Below are 17,672 nucleotides of genomic sequence, written 5' to 3'. Positions count from 1 at the left end.
GGAATCAACGAAGGAAGTGACTGTCATATTTTATTCAAATTTCTTTTATAAGAAAAACAGACCAACTAGCCAAATACAATATGACAAGCCACTTATTAATAGGCTCTCGTAACTGTGCAATGCGCATACGCTATGGCGCTTGAAAGAACTGTTGGTAGTGTGTTACTGTGTTGGTGTGAAAGAAAAATAGTGTTGGTCTACAATTCTGATAGACTTGAACTTCCTTTCACGTTAGGCTACTGTTTTTTTATAATAATAAGTGAGAATTATTGTCTTATTTGCTATAATATTTCAGTTGGTTAGCGAGTGACTTCATCAAGGTCAAGCGGCGCTGGTTCGACTCTCGGGGTGTGCGCTTGAGCAACGTACGTTTAAGGACTGCTCTCCATTCAGCGTCATCTATTGGATGGAATAAATCCTCGGCAATAAAATTTTAACAATCGGAAACTTTACTCTGTCAATCTCGGCGACGGGCATGCATCAGTGGTTCAATGCCTCTACAAGTAGCCTACCGTATGCGAAACTGCCAGAATTAAGCTCTCGAAGAAGCTTTCGCAGTCCGAGGATAAAGATTCAATCAGTTAATAAGTAGGCTAAATAGGTATTGGGTGGTTCCATAACCCATATGCGCTGTAGTCAAATTCATAATGAAAGCGTAGCTTAAATGTGTTGCAAACTTGTGATGTGATTGTTCCAATTTCGACAGAGAGTAATAATTGTAAAAAATACAAATGCTGTTTGATTTTGTATAATTCCATAAGAGCAAAATAAGCCGAACCAAACACAAACATTAAGTGGCTAAAAACCTGGAGTGACCCGCCTAAGCATAGGCTAAGCAAGGACAAAAGTATCCACTAATAAAACGATAATACTACACAAAAGATAAAAATGTAGGCTAAATTTGAAATGAAATAATAAAAAGTTTAGGTTACCATACCTATTTTAATTGTTAACTGAAATATTTGAAAAAGAAAATTTATCAATGCGAGATCATTTCGTTGAGTGGCCCCATGCAGTAGGCCAGGGCTTCCCAAAGTGGGGGTCGCGACCCCCAGAGGGGTCGCGTAACGAACTTCGGGGGTCGCAGAAAGTATACAAATTTTACACAAAGCACTGCATATTATCACTTATATGCAAAATGCTGTGAAAGTTATTAACTATTAAGAGTCGTGCACTCAATAGGCTATCCGTATTTTTTAAATTTATATAGCCTAGTGAAACATGGAATAGGAGTTTAAAATCCTCTTTTATGCATTGCAAATGTGGATTTCAAAACTAAAGGCAATGCTTTAACAGATTATTAGTGTTAAAAAATTAAGTCGTGAATTTTCCAACGGAAAAAGTGTAGCCTTTGTCCTAGGGATCCCTACCTTTGTCCACCGTGTTTTGTAAAGACGTTTTGGGAAAGGCTTTTCAAATTATGTTATTTGTCAGGTTTGCCTAAAAAACGGGTTCGAATTTAATTTGTCCTTCCAAGGAGAAAAACATTTATGCTTTTACATGGAAACCTAAAGTTGGAGCGTTCATCAAAAAATTAAACATCTAGAAACAAAACATTGAAAATGATTTATTTGAAATAATCTCATTTACTGAAAAGTTTTTTGGCTAACAATGGCATGGAATCAAACGTTATATTAAGCCTCTGGTTATCGACACTTCTCAAGACTGTTGAAAGAGCTTAAAAGTATTTTCTTCCAGAATTGGACAATACTTTTAGATTTGATCCAAAACCCATTTGGTTGGTTGGTTTTGAATCTTTATCCTCGGACTGACAAAGCCTTGATGGATTATTCCTGGTAGTTTCGCATACTTGCAGAGGCTCTTGACACAGGGCCGGTTACCGAGATTGGCAGAGTGAAGTTTTCCGATTGTTGCCGAAGAAGTATTCCATTCACTAGGTGCCGTTTAATGGAAAGCCGTCCTGAAATGCGTTGCTCAAGCGCACACCCCGAGAGTCGAACTTGCGCCGCATGATCTTGAGCTGGGCGCGTAACCACTGAGCTAACGGGGCGGATCATGCAAAAAAAAAGTACCGATTACCTCTCTTTCAAATTTCAAGAAAAATTTGCAGATCTATCTTTTAACTAAGTTGTGGCTTGAATTTTCTGGAAAAAAGTTTCACACTTTTTGGCTTAGCCTAATGTTAGACCGGAATATACACCATTAGGCCTATATGGCTTAGGAGTGACCGCACTCCTTCCGTTTGTCTCCACGTATATGTGCGTGTCAGTGTTTTCAAAGTTGATAAAATACCGTTCCAGCGCAAATAACATTGAAGCTGCCTTGAGACCAGCATTGACAAACATTGAGTGACGGCTAGACTTGCTTTGTCGCAGCGAGCAGTCGCACCCATTACACTGAATAAATGTGTTTACTGTTGTTTGGTTTTGTTTTCAGCAGGCTACAAGGCCTAGTAAAGTAGTAGGCTTCGAGTACGGAAAACTTGCTTTTAGTTTTCGCTCAAATTAAACCTTTCAATATATATCACAAACGTATATTTCGCATTGTTTATTCCTTTAACCGTAAAGGGGGTCGCGGAAAATTTTAGGAGATTAAAAGGGGTCGCGAGCAAAAAAGTTTGGGAAGCCCTGCAGTAGGCTATAGCGCTGTGTCGGCGGTAGTTAAGTCCATGGGCTACGGCACTGCAGTAAATTTAAGTTTTTTTCTGAAACTATAGGCTATAACTTAATTCTAATACTCAGTCAAAAAAGTACTTTTAGTACAAAACGTACGACTAAAATAAGCGATTGTTTGATCAAAACAACAACTAAAACGTTGAAAAACTGTGCTTCACAACTATGAACTCAGCTCGTGAAGTGCTTTGTTTTCCACGTCACGCTTCATTGGTTGGCTGGTGAATATAAATGGTTTATTTTTACCAACTTGAGAACTTTGATTTGACTCCAATGTAAACGTTGTGCAAAGCATGCAGACTTTTTAAATTAAAAGATACGTCATAGGCTAGCTACCACCGAAAAGATCTTCGAAAGTAGCACTCTGCGAGAGGTAGGAAACCTCTTATTTGAAATCACTGGTCTACACTTGTTTGGAAAGCTTTTTCGCCCTTGTGTAAAAAAGCGATGCACAATGTCTTTTGAACTGTGTGATTTTGCAGGAAGTCGTGACACCAATCAAAGTGTTTTTTATATGATTTCATCTTTCGTTCAACACGAAATCTATCCCGGGAGAAATCTGGCACGCTTTTGCGAGCACTTGAGTGCAGTCTACAGCGTCATACACCATATTAAGCCAATTTTTGTTTGTAACGCAATTATAGCGCAAGAAGCATGAACAGTTTTAGCACTCAAGCTTCCTTTTATGTATTCTACTGATCTTGTAATATTGAGGTAGTAGCCTGCATAGCCTAGCCTACGCGTCATGTTTTCTGTACTGTCCAATGTCCATACTTTAGTTGAGCAGTCAGAAGTTTGTGCAATGAAACAAAAGCTAAAGTTACAATAGGTCTAACTAGAAATGAACACAAAACGAATAAATTATTACGGTTAACCTATAAGCTATAGGCTATAAGCTACTGTAGGCCTATAGCCTATGTTGTAAAGTGTAAACCGAAAGCGTAGTTTTGCTATTAAATTAAATAGCCAACCGTAGGTAGCCTATCAACAAACGTTCTGATATGATAACTCTATGTTTACGCGGCTTCAATTTTAAAACGCTTTATACACTTGATATGAGTTTAAAAATTGGTAGGTAAACCTAATAATAACGAACTGAATTAGTCTTTTAGTCTAAACTTATAAAACTAGAATAGCGTGCTAGATTTGACATGTGGGCTAATTATGTATACCAGTTTAGGTTTTGTTGACTATTGCAATCTTACTCAGTATCTAATTGTTGCAGAGCAAAAAAAAAAAACATATAAAATAAAACTAGAATATTTATTCTAACGGAAAGTAAAACTGAGTCGTAAAAATGCTTGTGGTTTTGTACATTTTAGTTGCTTATGCGTTTCTGTCCTTTGTCGGTTCCGTGGCCTTCGTATATTTAAACAGTGCAGAGTTTGAAGGTAAGTAAAGTAGTGTACAAACATAACCTACTAAATATAAAAGTGCATTTACAAAAGCGAACAAATAACTACAAGGTTTGTCTCTTTTTTTTGAGGGAGGGGAGTGGTAAACTAGCCTACTTGACCAAAGCGCACTCCACCCCCTGTAGGCCTATATCTGTTAGCCTAAGTGTCTCCGGGATAGATATGAAAAGAGGTAACAAAATTTGTTGCCTACTTGCTATTTATTTTTCTCAGATGCCCAAGATATAACTTACTATAATTATCTACTTTGAGCTTTGTTACATTAAACGGTTAAACCTAATCTTCTTGAATTGCAGCAGTTGACAGTAGCCTAAGCTGCATTCTTGATCAAACTGGGCTAACAAAAAAGGAAAGTTTTAGAATAACTGAAGCATAGAGTCGATACAAGCCTGCCTAATTGTTCCCTTTTTTCAGTGCTGTTTTACAACACAACTGTTGACGTAGACCAGAAGTATTTTCAATTTATCACACCTGACGGAGTCGTATTCACCATTATATGGCCAATTATCTATTTGTGGAATGTCATTGGAATTCTTTATATTGTAACCGGAGCATTCCTGCCACCTCGGATGAGTCCAGTGAAGCTCACTCCTACAATCACTCCTGCTGTGCGACACTTAATGCTAATTTTTGTTTCCATTAATGTTTTGCTTACAAGTTCGTGCAGCAGTGAAGATAATCTCATTGCTTTTCTATTATAGCCTTACCGCGTTTTTTCTCACCTCAGAAAGTAGACCTTCTATTTCAATTAATTTTTTGTTGTTGTTGTTGGAACGCTAAAGAAACGATAGGCTACTATGGAAGCAATATAGCCTACAGCAACAAAACCAATAAAAGAAAAAGGTGGCAAAACCGTAATGGTTTAAGACGTTCATGTAGGCTACAAGGTCTAATTTTGTGGTACATGTGTCGATGAATAGGCTATAATTATATCAGTTAGGCAAGGCCACCAAACCTGATATTTGAAATAAGTCGCCTTGATGAATTATTTAAAAGAATCAGTCATCTCCTTGTTCCTAAAATTTTATAAATGCTTAGCCTAAGCATTACATAACAAGTAACCTACCTACGGTATGATTTTTTCTTAGTTTTGACGGGGTAAGTGACCAAATGCCTCCCCAAATCCTGCCACTACACACAAGGAAGTGGAAAAGTAGCCTATTTTTTTTTATAATTTGTTTGTCACTAACGATTATTATTCAAACACAACTTATTATTTGCAGCCATTTTTGATCACATACGGCTTTACGTTCTTGACGACAATAGGATGGGTCTTTTCACATGATGTTGAAATCTTGCCTCTTTCATTTGCTTTCTTGGCGACTGGAGCACTGACGTGTTATATTTGCGTTGGAATCAGTTATAAAAATATCAATGACAACCGTCTGGAATTAGAGATTAAAGGAAATGGTAAGAAAGTTCAATCGAAATTATATTTGTTAATGTAGGACAAGTCGAACCTTTTGTTTTGTTTCTTTTCCTGTTACCGGTACTTCACAGAATGGTTGCACAAAGTATAGCCTATAAGTATTGTTAAAAGGCGACATCAAGTTTATTGTATTTTTGGGTCGATCCTCAACACACGGAGTACCGTAATACGTTAAACAGCGATATATAAGTTATGAATCTATTGTACATTTCAAAACAAAAAATTACTTGGTAATATAACAGTGCATAACTGTAAGCTATATCCTTGGCTCAAGAAGGTCAAACAAAGAAAAAAAAAATGCAGGCCTTTTACCCTTAGCCTACTATACCAGAACCGCAGCAGCATTCTCGTGCGAGAAGAGACAAGAGTAGACAAAAAGAGCCGGTCGACTCATTACAGTATTCATGCAGAAATCGTACTTTAAGAATAATTGGCCTAACATGTAAGCAACCTGAAGGCACAGTTTCAATCTTTTTTTTACATTGGAACAGATCGCTCTTTAGCTGCATTCCTGAATGGCACACCACTATTCGTTTAGGCTACCGTATTTCTTTGTAAAAGATCAAATCATGTCGCCTGCCAAGTCACACAGCCTACGTTTATTTTTTTTCCAAAAATAACTTACAAAACGTGTATCCTGCAGACGGATCATTTATAAATGCCGCAATTTGTTCTTTCAGAAACAATTTAATCTAAATCAAAAACTTTTTTTTTTCAGTGATGATGTGGATGATTCGTATCTTTGTGCAAAACGGTCTCAGCATTCTTGCTTCCTGGCTGACCTTCTCCATGATAGTAAACTTGGCAAATCTTATTATTTTTCGTGACAGTTTTTTCAGTCTAAATGCTGAAGAACGAGGTAAGACAACTCTGAAATGCAAGTGATATCCCAATGTTTATTTTCAAACAATCCTGTTGAAAATCCATGAAATCTGACGTCATAGCTTAAAACTTTAGCCTCGTAAAATCATGGCTTGTTGAAGGGTAAAAAAATGGTGTCTATATTGTTTTGCTGTTCTTATTAGGCCTATTGATGTGAATGTTACGGTTTTTGCATTTTGCATATAGATCTAACGTTGCTTTCAAGAACACTTCTTTATACATCAAAATAACCTACAGCGTACAAGTTTGAAAGATTGAGTTGGAAAACTGATGAGATTTCTTATTCGTACCTTTATTACAGGAATTGTAACAAGAGAAGTCGGGTCACTGATCGGATTAGGGATTTTATTTGTTTTCATAATAGTTTGGTTTATTGTGGAAAACTTCGTTTGGGAAAAGTACTGCCGGTATACCTTCACAATCTATCCTGTGTTCATACTTGCATTAGGAGGCCTTATTGCAAAACTAACTCAAAATATCCAGGAAAACATCGATGTGAATCGTGTCCTGATCCTAGCCTCAGTGGAGTTAGGTGTTTGTGCAATCGCATTTCTTGTTCGAATTGGCTTGTTTGTTTATAAAGTACGAGCCAGAGCTTCACTTACTGCAGCATAGCCTACGTTTTTTGTTGAATATGATCTCTTGACCAAACGATTTCAGTTCCACAGAAAGTTTGTCGCTTCGAGTGGTTAAAAGAACGTTATTGAAATTTCGAGCTTCATGGTTGCTCCTTGTAAACATAGGCTACTGTTGTACACTAAGCTACTGAACTTTGATAAGGTAAGCAAAGTTACCTGCTTTGTTTCCTATGTTATACGTATGTCATTCTGTCATTCCATTGCAAGCCACAATAGGCCCATAAACTATTTTACTCACACCAGTTCTGAGGTAGCCTATACATTAATCCAGGGGTCACCAAACTTTTTTCTCTGAGGGCGGGATTGCTGCGAGATTAACAGCTGCGAGCAGGATGCAAATTTCGAAAAGATATAGGCCTACAACTATTTAGAATCTCCATTGACTTGAATTGAGCACAAGAGTCTTAAATAACAAAGTCAGCGGTGGAATTGCAAAGTTGTGATGAAAATTGAAAAGTTGCTAGAAAAGTCATCCCCTGCTGTGATACACTACAGGGCATCGTGCTCTTGAAAAAACATTACATCTTTTCTAATTTGGCCTAAGCTGCCCCCATTTGTGGTGGCCTAATGATAGAAACAGAACACCAACATGTAGGCTGCCTGGTGGAAAAATGTGCCAATTCAACATACAACAACGAACTATAAGAATGAACAATTTTAACAAAAAACTTTTTCACTTTTTTCCTTAACAGTTGTGCTTCCGCAGCACGTGGCGGGCCGGATGAAATCAGTTCGCGGGCCGGTTCCCGCCCGCGGGCCGTAGTTTGGTGACCTCTGCATTAATCTATCAGCATCAGAGATTTCTGGAAGTTGGAGCTTTGCAATCTAGCCGTATTACTTTCTTTTCGGTTCAAAATTATATGTCAGTTTTTTTGTTTCCTTCTGAAGGTGCCGGAGTGGGCCCTGATGAAACACAATCATTGACCTGAATTCATTTGATCTATAAAAATTTACAGCCTTACAATGTCGGTATTGAGGAGGATTTGATTGCTTTGATACAAAGCCTATTCTCGCAACAGTGTATGAAATGTTTGTGTATTTTGCGAAACGTTTTGTAATGTTCTATAGCTATAACCTGTGTTGACAAAGAACTGTAATAAAATCACTTAGTAGCCTATGTTTAGCTGATGGGTTATCACTATTTTAGTACGGTAGCCTACAGATAGCCTTCTGGAGTTGTTAAATTAGCAAGACTTTCCAGAGTCATTGCTCAAGGTATAAACAGTCGTGGTTTCCCTGTAAATAAAAAAAAACTGTTGAAACTGTCGATGCCATCAGTAGGCAGAGATAGGCAAGATCACCAGTATTGGTGATCTTGAAAGTTAAGATCGTGATCTTGAAGATCAAGATCACTTTCAAGATCACTTTTCGTGTACTTGAAAAAAACAAAGCTTTTAATCAGTGATGTTGCAAAAAATAACTTAATTACTTTAAGCAACCTAGGTAAAGGTATATAGTTGAAAACCTATTGCTAACTTTTACTTTTAACTACTCGATAGCTGGCCTAAGAATTGTAATAAGTTAGTGACTGTTGCTATTAAGCCTATCAATTGTTGACGTAGTTTGCATAGAGTCGCAACGTCACACCCAAGGCCGAGGTTAACTACAGTAGTATAGGCCATAGGGTCTACTGAAAAAGTCGCAAAATTTGTAATTAGTTTTATACTTTTTATTTATAATAAATAAATAAAAATAAACTTTGAACTGCATCATTTTTTACCAAATTTTTGTCTGGTTCATGTGGGAGTTTTTATTAGTGTTACTAAGTAGTTTTAACTTTCACTGCATTATGTCAATGTTTATTGCACCATTTACCCATCTGGCAAGCTTGATACTGTTGTCTGCTATCAAAAAAGTTCAGAGGATTACGGTCAGACAAACCGTCCCATACTCAGACCCTAAACAAGTCTTGGTCTGGTTGATTTGCTGCAATAAACCACTTTACATAACCAAAGTCGGCTAGAGTCCAGATTTTTTAACACCGCCATTCTAGACTTTTGAAACATCTAAAATTGGGTCAAAGAAAGCAAGCATTTTTTTAAATTCACACATGGAAATTGTCAACAAAGTTAAATCAGTTTTTATTATACGTCAACATAAAGTACACGGAAGTTGACTTCTTTATTATGACTAACACAGAACACTTTTTCAATTTTGAAATGGCAACACTGACCAGATTAAATGAAGTCTTTAAATTTAAATCGTCTTTTGTTGGACACATAGCCTAACATATTAACAGTGGATAAATGTTAGTAGTTGCCACTAACTAGGCTACTTTGTACAGTACGAGTTCTAAAAAATGCCTCTATCTAGTACAGGGCTGGGCAAACTTGTTCAAAGAAAGAGCCGCTCGCGGATAAACCATAAACACCAGCGAGCCGCAAAATCAGTTGACATAACATAACAGCAATAAAAACACAATGATTGTTTATCCATATAAGTTATGTACTTGACTCACTAATCTCTGAAAATTTGGACGATAAGTTGTTATTGCTGTGCGAAATAATTCTTCCATTTGTCAAGGTTGCACGATATTTTGATTTTACAAAGTTATAAATTCTTGTAAAAATGAATAAGTAAGTTCTGGTACTACTTTTAAGCCTCAACTAATCGCTGCTTATAGCGACTTTACTAAACTTCCAATTGTTGCTGACTGAACGCAAAATGAGCCAGGAGAAGCACAATGTTGCTTTTGCAAAGTCACAATTCCATTGATTAACAATGGCTACAGTAAAAGAGAGACCCTTGTTTGATCTTTGTGTTGTACTGGCCGCAAATTAGATTTTGAAGAAAGTGTAGGCTAAGTCACAAATTTTAATTTATACCAACCGATTTTTGCGCCCCTATCAATGTGGCGCCAATGGCTCGATCGAGCCATAGGCTACCTGCTATACCCTAAATACGCCACTGCTTGGTTGACAGTCCGAGATACATTTATAAATTATAATCTTAATTTTTTTGTAATATTACGATTCAATACAAGAGCCACACAATTTATGTTGAAAAGCCGCAGTTTGCCCACCGTTGATTCTAGTAAGTAAACTTCAATTTTAAAGTGATCTTGATCTTATTGTTTTTCAAGATCAAGATCACACAAAAAAAAAGTGATCTTAGATCAAGATCACCAAAAAAAAAGTGATCTTCAAGATCAAGATCATGCCCATCTCCGTCAGTAGGCTACCTGTCATCCCTGTCATGAAACACATTTTATTATACGATAACATTTAATCTGCCATATCTTACGGTATCTGCATAAAGCAAATAAAAATTTAAAAAAAGTAGCCTACAAATAGGCAACTACGACCAAAAGAATGAGGAAAAACAAAAAGTTAAGACAATATAACGACCAATTAATTATAGTAGCCTACAGTAGCCTATATAGGCCTAGTTCATCTTATGTTATAGTTAGAGATGGACAATGGTTAGGCCTACCTGGAAGGGTGAGAACTGAGAAGATATTTTGTTGGTGTTTGAATGAGACATTCAGTCACTATCGGCAAGAGGTTGATAATGATGCTGTTAATGGGCGAATATCTGCTCTTCGACCTCACCGAAGTGCACAATGCTCAGTAGTGGGGTGAGCAATTGCAAGGGTTGCTTTGAGCAGGGTTTCGTCACCGTGCGTTGTTTGGTCAAGGGTTGTTAATTTCTTGTGCAGTGGATCCAGGTGTTGACAGAACATAGCCTAACTGTCTTACTCTTAACTTACATAACAACGTTACGTTATTATAGCTTTTATAGTTATTAACAGCTTTTATAGCCTTTTTCCCCCAACGTCAGAAGAAGCGTGAACAGCAGAAAGGAAAGATCTTGTCAGGGCATGGATTTGAGACACCCACTATATGACCAAACCCCACCACGCGGGCGACTGAAACCAAGAAAAAGTTTCCTTTCTTCGGTTGTCCCACTGGATCAAGATGAGGTTGCCGCCAATGTGCTGGTCCAACTGTGGAAGGAGGAGCTGGCAACCGTATAGATATCGGCCAATATGGAGCTCTCTTCTACAGAAGGCCTTCCTTCCGGAAAGCGTAGGCTAAGCTTTGAAAGTATTGGACACGTCTCAACCGCCTGAGGACTGGTGTTGGAAGATGTAAAACGCTGATGCGACACTGGGGTATTCTTTAAAAAAGCACAAGCAGACAAGCTATTAATGTGGGCAGGAGCAAACAGTGTAACATCTAACTTACTCGAATGCCCTGTTTTAAAAGCAAGATGCTCGGCACAAGATTTAACTGAGTTCAACGATAGAGCAAGAGCTTGCATGATGCTCTGGGCTACGAGCCTACGACCGTGTGATACGAAGAAAAAGAAGTATGTTCTTGTTTTTGATCAGCCAAACACAACGAGAAACAACCCATGTCAAACATAGCAGATTCAAGCAGAGATCCAGTAAAAGGTAGAAGCGACAAAATTAGTTTGTTGATAAAGCTTTAGTAGAGAGTTCGCTTTGTTGAACAGACAGACAAAACAAAGTAGGCTAACTAAAACGGGTTTAACATGTTTTATTACACAAAGAGACGTAACATATCTGAAATAAACTCAAACATTTTTCGACACGTTGGGCTACTAATTAGGCTATGTCCCTGTAGCGCACCCAGCATGGGGCTAAGGGGGATCAAGCCCCCCCCAAACCCGCCACTAAAAATAAAGTTTTTGTATGCTCCTCATTTATACATTTTGCTTACAGGTTAGGTATGAATAAGACACAACAATACAACAGGACTTATCATTATTATATTTTTCATATTTTACGTACAAATAGTTTTAACAATCGAACGTTTTCGGTTTAATTAAGCCCTCATCAGGAATCTGAAAATATTTATAAAAATGCAATAAATTTTGACTTCTTAAAGCTAAAATTACATTAAGAAAAGGCAACTACATAAATAACTACGACACAATTTGCTCCACAGGGAAGGTGATACATCAAGTAAATGTTGAGGAGAATGGACTCGCATCCAGCAAATATTTTTTTGTTTAAATTAGAGTTATAACGTTTGATTAATAGTGCTTCCTAAATTTTGGTGTCAAATTGGGATTTGTCTTTGCGTAAAATGTTAAATGAGTCGGCAGAGAATTTTCGATCAGAGCAAAAAGAACACTCCATGATATGGTCTTTAATGGCACTTTTCTTTAACTCCCTAAAGTTCAGATGCTCCTGTACTCTCGTGGTCAAATGTCTCGGACATAGGCTACGTACCGATGTACTTTACGTCAATGCCGAATCACGCGGACATGTAGGCCTATGCGACGTTTGAGCAGAGAGACGAAGGCGTCTGGTACTTTAGTTGAAAATACGAACCAAATTTGAATGTTTTGTAAGTAGAAAAAACGTCCACATCAAATTTACTGTTTACAAAATTAGTGTTTTGTTTCAAACTGTTTTCGTGCTAGTTGCTGTTATTGCACTTAGCCTATTTGTGTTGGTAAACGGAACGCTAATTCTATTTTGTCATACGTGACGAAAACGTCGAGATCTATAGAAGATTGCAAGAGTGGACGTAGGGATGAGGAAGCTGATGCTGCTAGTAGCATGGGGTTCACTAGGCCAACTTCTAATCTCATTGAGAGAACGAATCCTGATGTATCGGCAACCGGTGAGTTGTGGGCTGTAAGCAGTGGCGTAGCCAAGGGGGTGTTGGGGGTTTTAACACCACCCCTTCCCTTTGACACGCATGTTAGGTCAAGATATTGAGAATGATGCTTTCAGTTTTTTTTATCTCTTGAAAACAAAGTTTGCCTAATTTTAAGCGAAACTGCATTAAAAGAGCGAGTTTTGCCCATACCAAACATTCACATATCTCAGCCAGGAATTAGCAACAAGAAAACATAGAGACTTAGCTTTATTTTGGAGAAATGCCGAAGAAAACATGATCTTATCCTTTTGCTATGCCACCTGACAGCACCATGTTACAGGAATATTCATACCCACATTTTTGTTGAAAAGATCTCGGAATGCACCAAATTTAAAGTGATTTTTCAAAATTTTCTGGGAGAGGCCCCCCAGGCCTCCCGCCGCTGGGTGTCGTCTTAGGCGAATACGTCGTCGAGCTTTGCCCGCCGGTCGTCAAAACCTCCCCCTTTCAAAATTCCTGGCTACGCCACTAGCTTTGAGTGCCTTTAAATATTAATCAAAGGGATGGGCATTGTCCTATTGTCACTGTCACTATTGTCGCAAATCACTCGGCCGACATTTCTGAATTAGCTCCCCCCAAACTTTTTTTCTGGGTGCGCTACTGCTATGTCCTCATCAGGAATTAGTTTAAATCTGCAGTAGGCCTATACATTAGCCTATACATAATATTATGTATCCCATGGTTAAAAGCATGGCGACCTTTGTATAGCCTGATGTTCGCCCTTCGTTTCCGAAGATGGCCAATGAGACTGAGATCAAGCTTCTTTTTTTTTAGTGTGGGCTTTGGTCACTGGTCAGTGTAGGCTATATGAGTGCGGAGATGGCTGATGAGGCCTATCTGTGCGGTGAAGCTTCTGCTGCAGGATGGACATTGGAAGAATGGTTGACTAGGTCCAGGGTTTTTTGAGGCTCGGGCCTTGCGATGTTCTCGTTTTCTGACAGCAGATAGCGTACCGGTACCATGTTTCTCAGCTGATTCTGCGCCTTTATAAATAAGACTGCGCCAAGTTGGTCGTTCTGCGGCTAAGTCTTCCCACGTATCTACGTCGATGGCGAATTCTTTCATGGAAGCTTTTAAAGTGTCCTTAATGCGTTTTCTTTGACCACCTACATGACGTTTGCCGTTAGTCAGTTCTCCGTAGAGCAGTTGTTTAGGAATGCGATGGTTCGGCATCCGGTGGACGTGGCCAGCCCATCTTATTTGTGCTTTTTTTATGAGGGTAAGAGTGCTGGGCATGCTCGCTTGAATGAGAACTTCGGTGTCTGGGACTTTGTCCTGCCATCGAATCTTGAGAAGCTTTCGGAGGCAGGAAAGGTGGAAGTGGTTCACCTGCCTTTCGTGTCTCCTATAAAGAGTCGAGGCCTCACATGCATACAGAAGGGTCAACAACGTTACGTTATTATATAGGCTAGGGTCAACAACGTTACGCAGTATATAGCCTACACGCCATGTCAACGTGCAGTTTCAAATTTGACCGGAGGCCGACCTGTTAGTAGGCTACTAGCCAGAATCATAAATGGCCTCCAATTTAGTACGGTACTAGTGGAAGTACCGGTATCAACCTTTTCATTTTAACTTTTTTAAAGGTGTTGTGTTGTAACCGTGACAATTTTTTTAACCTAATAACTTATTTCGATCTTAATCACGTTTAAACGTTCGTGTTTTGTTTAAACGTTTAAACGTCGTCCAGGACGAAAATGGTAGGCTACTAGGCTTACTAACTAGGCCTATACAAAGTCGACTTACCACTACCAGCACGTGGCACAAAAATGAGTTAAACTTACAGTACCGGTACACTAAATTTTCCCAAAGATTATATTTATTTACTGCTACTAAAACTATCAAATATAGCGACCTTCGCTATGCTATCAAATTAGCTACACGTTGACATGCCGTGTGCAATATGCATAAAGGTCGCCATGGTTTGACATCATGTTTGACCTATTTGTTGAGATGGTTTAGCTTTTTTAATTTTTTTTTATTTGGCCACTAGTTTGACAACGGCTCAATCATTTTATTGATGAACCATACAAAATGTACATAACTTTTATGACCATGATGACGTTTTGTAATCACGTGCCTGGAAGTACAAACATTGCAACATCTAGTGGTGATGTTTTCTTCGGGCAATTGGCAAGATTTAAATTTGCTTTCGCTTTGCAGTATTTTGAGATCTAGGCTACGTAAGAACAACGTAGTTTACTTTGAAATTTCCACACAAAGAACTGTCCCAGATTTGCTGAATTAGCAAGTTGACAAAGGAAAGAGTCAACAAGCGTTTTGGAAACAGTCGACGAACAGCGTTTGGGCATTGGGCAAACTGCATCACCCAGAAAAACAAGTTTAGTGGGGTTTGCTTTATGTTATCAAGATTTAGTATAAAACATAATACAGGTATATAATTTTCTTGTAGCCTACAGTCTCCTTACAGCCTTACCTATTTCCTCTTACCAGCCATGTGCACTGTGCAGGCTACACAATTTATTTTTTTTGTTTTTGCCTTAAGCTACTCATTTATTTAGGCAAAGAATTCAAGCGATAACATATGCAACTTATCAAGTTTTGTAGCCTACCTCAAAATTTAGCTTAAACTATGAAATTAGATGTGAGGATTTTTGTCTTGTAGAGATAGACACAGAGGTGCGCTACTTTTGTAGCGGCGCTACTTTTTTGGTAAAAGTAGCGGTAGCAGCGCTACTTTTTAGTTGGAGTAGCGGCTGCAATAGCGGCGCTATTTTTTTCCAAAGTAGCGGTAGCGGGAGAGGCGCTACTTTTTTTCAGTTCCCTAGTCATGTGCTTTGATGAATGGTGTAGAAGTCAGTGAGTGGTTCTTTACTGTGGTTCTTTCGTTTACTGTGGTTCTTTCGTTTACTACGGTTCTTTAATCGAAAGAACCACAGTAAAGAACCACTCACTGACTTCTACACCATTCATCAAAGCACATGACTAGGAAACTGTGTTCCGAAAGCTAGCGCAACTTACTATTGCCACAGCAAATAAGACAGATTGTTTAAATCTACCTTGTGAAGTAAGCAACGATCATGCTGCTAAAAGCGAAACTCAAATCAATTGCAAAAGAAGTTAGTATGTGATATAATGTGCAGACATCACAATTAGGATATTAGTGAATACCAAAGCCATCTGTTAACATCAATAGAAGATTTGAATCATAGCAACAACAATTATATATTGCATATGTGTTGACATGAATATAGATTTTTAAGGATTGACACAAGTTAAAAAATGACTGGCAGTGCTTTGAAAGTAATGGTTGACTGGTTGTAGCTCCCTAATTGTGAAACCAGCAAGAATTCACCTCCAAGCTTCACTCTCATTGATCACATCTAGATAAACGATGTAGTTCATAATAAGAAAACTGATATAGGCTAGGTCAGTGGTGGATTTCCAGAAGATTAGGTTCCGGAGCGCTAGTTTTTTACTTTCCAAATGCGCTAGGTAGGTGCCGTAGAAGAAATATGTCTTTATAAGACTTTGAAACAACACACTTGATGTACCTAAAACGTTGCTAAAGTAAGTATCATAGTTTATAGATTTGAAAAATTTTTGAAAATTTTGAAAAATTCGAAAAGTGCTGGGAAATCATTCCAGACGGCACTATAACTGTGCGGAAACTCGAGGCTACCCAATGTGTGTCCAGTAGGCCTACCCTTCCGATTTTCAACAACTGCACTTCAACAGCCGCTGCACATTCACCCAATTCCCTGCTATTGTTAGGAGAAGCGTGGTAAAGGCTATAGAGTTTGTCCATAAAAGATCGAAATCGATTCAAATTACTGACTGATTTTACAGCATGACAAACCGATAGTTCCAATCTATAGTTGCACAATCAATGTTTTTTACGAAATTCTGTAAAAAACATTGAAAAGAACCTGGTTGTGAACATGCAGGAAAATCCAAAAGCATTCTGGAAACATGTCAAGAGTATGACGAGTCATCAAGAAAAAGTTTCGGAAATTGACACACCAGATGGAAGAGCAACTGACGATACTGAAATTGCTAATGCTCTAAACAGTGCTTTTGCATCTGTATTCACAGAAGAAGAAGAAGATGATAAAATCCCACAACCAGTATGTGTTTCTGTTCCTGTGCCCATGGAGAAACTCCACCAATCTGTTGAAGATGTCGACAAGTTATTACTGTCTCTTGACAGTAACAAGGCTATGGGACCGGATGAAATCCATCCAAGATTGTTAAAAGAGGCTCATTCAGAAATTAAATATCCACTGCAAAAAATCTTCAACCGATCTCTTGCAACATCAAAGTTACCAACAACATGGAAAGAAGCAAATGTCACTGCTGTCTTCAAAAAAGGAAACCGGCACTCTGCTCTTAATTATCGACCGATCAGTCTTACCCCCATTGTATGCAAACTCTTGGAAACTTCTGTCAGGAACCATTTAGTACAACACATGCAGGCAAATGATCTTTTCTCAAAGGATCAGCATGGCTTCAGGGGTCAAAGATCGTGCTTGACTCAACATATTGAAGTCCTAGATGATTGGACAAGAGCGATAGATTCTGGTTCAGGTGTGCATTGTGTATTTGTTGATATTATGAAAGCATTTGATACTGTCCCACACAAGAGATTAGTAGCAAAATTGAAAGCATATGGTGTAGAAGCATCACTCCTGCATTGGATTGAAAACTTCCTGCAATAGAGACAACAAAGAGTCACAATTAAAGGTGCATTCTCCACTTGGACTCCAGTAAAGAGTGGTGTTCCCCAAGGGAGTGTTCTCGGACCCATTTTATTTCTGTGCTACATTAATGATCTGCCAAATGACATGAAAACCACTGTGAAGATGTTTGCAGATGACACAAAAATCTATAAAAATGTTAAGTCCATAAATGACTGCCTGTCCTTGCAATGCGATTTAGATAAACTTGTTGCATGGGGACAGAAATGGAAATTGAAATTTCATCCAAAAAAGTGCACCACAATGTCTATTGGGAAACACACTCCCAGCTTTGATTATAAATTTAAAAATACCAGTGGAACATCTACAGTCCTCAAATGC

General features: G+C 38.3%; 1 protein-coding gene across 1 annotated transcript; it reads left to right on the top strand.

The window, feature by feature from the left end:
• The first annotated feature begins 3,930 nt into the window (after window positions 1-3,930).
• LOC145779003 (uncharacterized) lies at window positions 3,931-8,101 on the top strand. Its single transcript, XM_082590584.1, has 5 exons — window positions 3,931-4,024; window positions 4,463-4,656; window positions 5,272-5,458; window positions 6,196-6,336; window positions 6,661-8,101. The coding sequence occupies exons 1-5, from the start codon at window positions 3,931-3,933 to the stop codon at window positions 6,972-6,974; spliced, it is 930 nt and encodes a 309-aa protein (XP_082446710.1). The 3' UTR covers window positions 6,975-8,101.
• The last annotated feature ends 9,571 nt before the right edge of the window (window positions 8,102-17,672 follow it).

This window comes from Aplidium turbinatum, chromosome 10 (genome assembly GCF_918807975.1).
Source record: "Aplidium turbinatum chromosome 10, kaAplTurb1.1, whole genome shotgun sequence".
In the NCBI taxonomy this organism is placed as follows: Eukaryota; Metazoa; Chordata; class Ascidiacea; order Aplousobranchia; family Polyclinidae; genus Aplidium; species Aplidium turbinatum.
Note: the sequence above shows the minus strand (reverse complement) of the source record. Positions and strands in the feature narration are given on the sequence as shown.

Coding starts and splice junctions, on each gene's coding strand:
- LOC145779003 (XM_082590584.1), top strand. CDS start 3,931: ATGCTTGTGGTTTTGTACATTTTAGTTGCTTATGCGTTTCTGTCCTTT. Junction 4,657..5,271: donor CTCCTACAATCACTCCTGCT/GTGCGACACTTA, acceptor TATTATTTGCAG/CCATTTTTGATCACATACGG. Junction 6,337..6,660: donor TCTAAATGCTGAAGAACGAG/GTAAGACAACTC, acceptor CCTTTATTACAG/GAATTGTAACAAGAGAAGTC.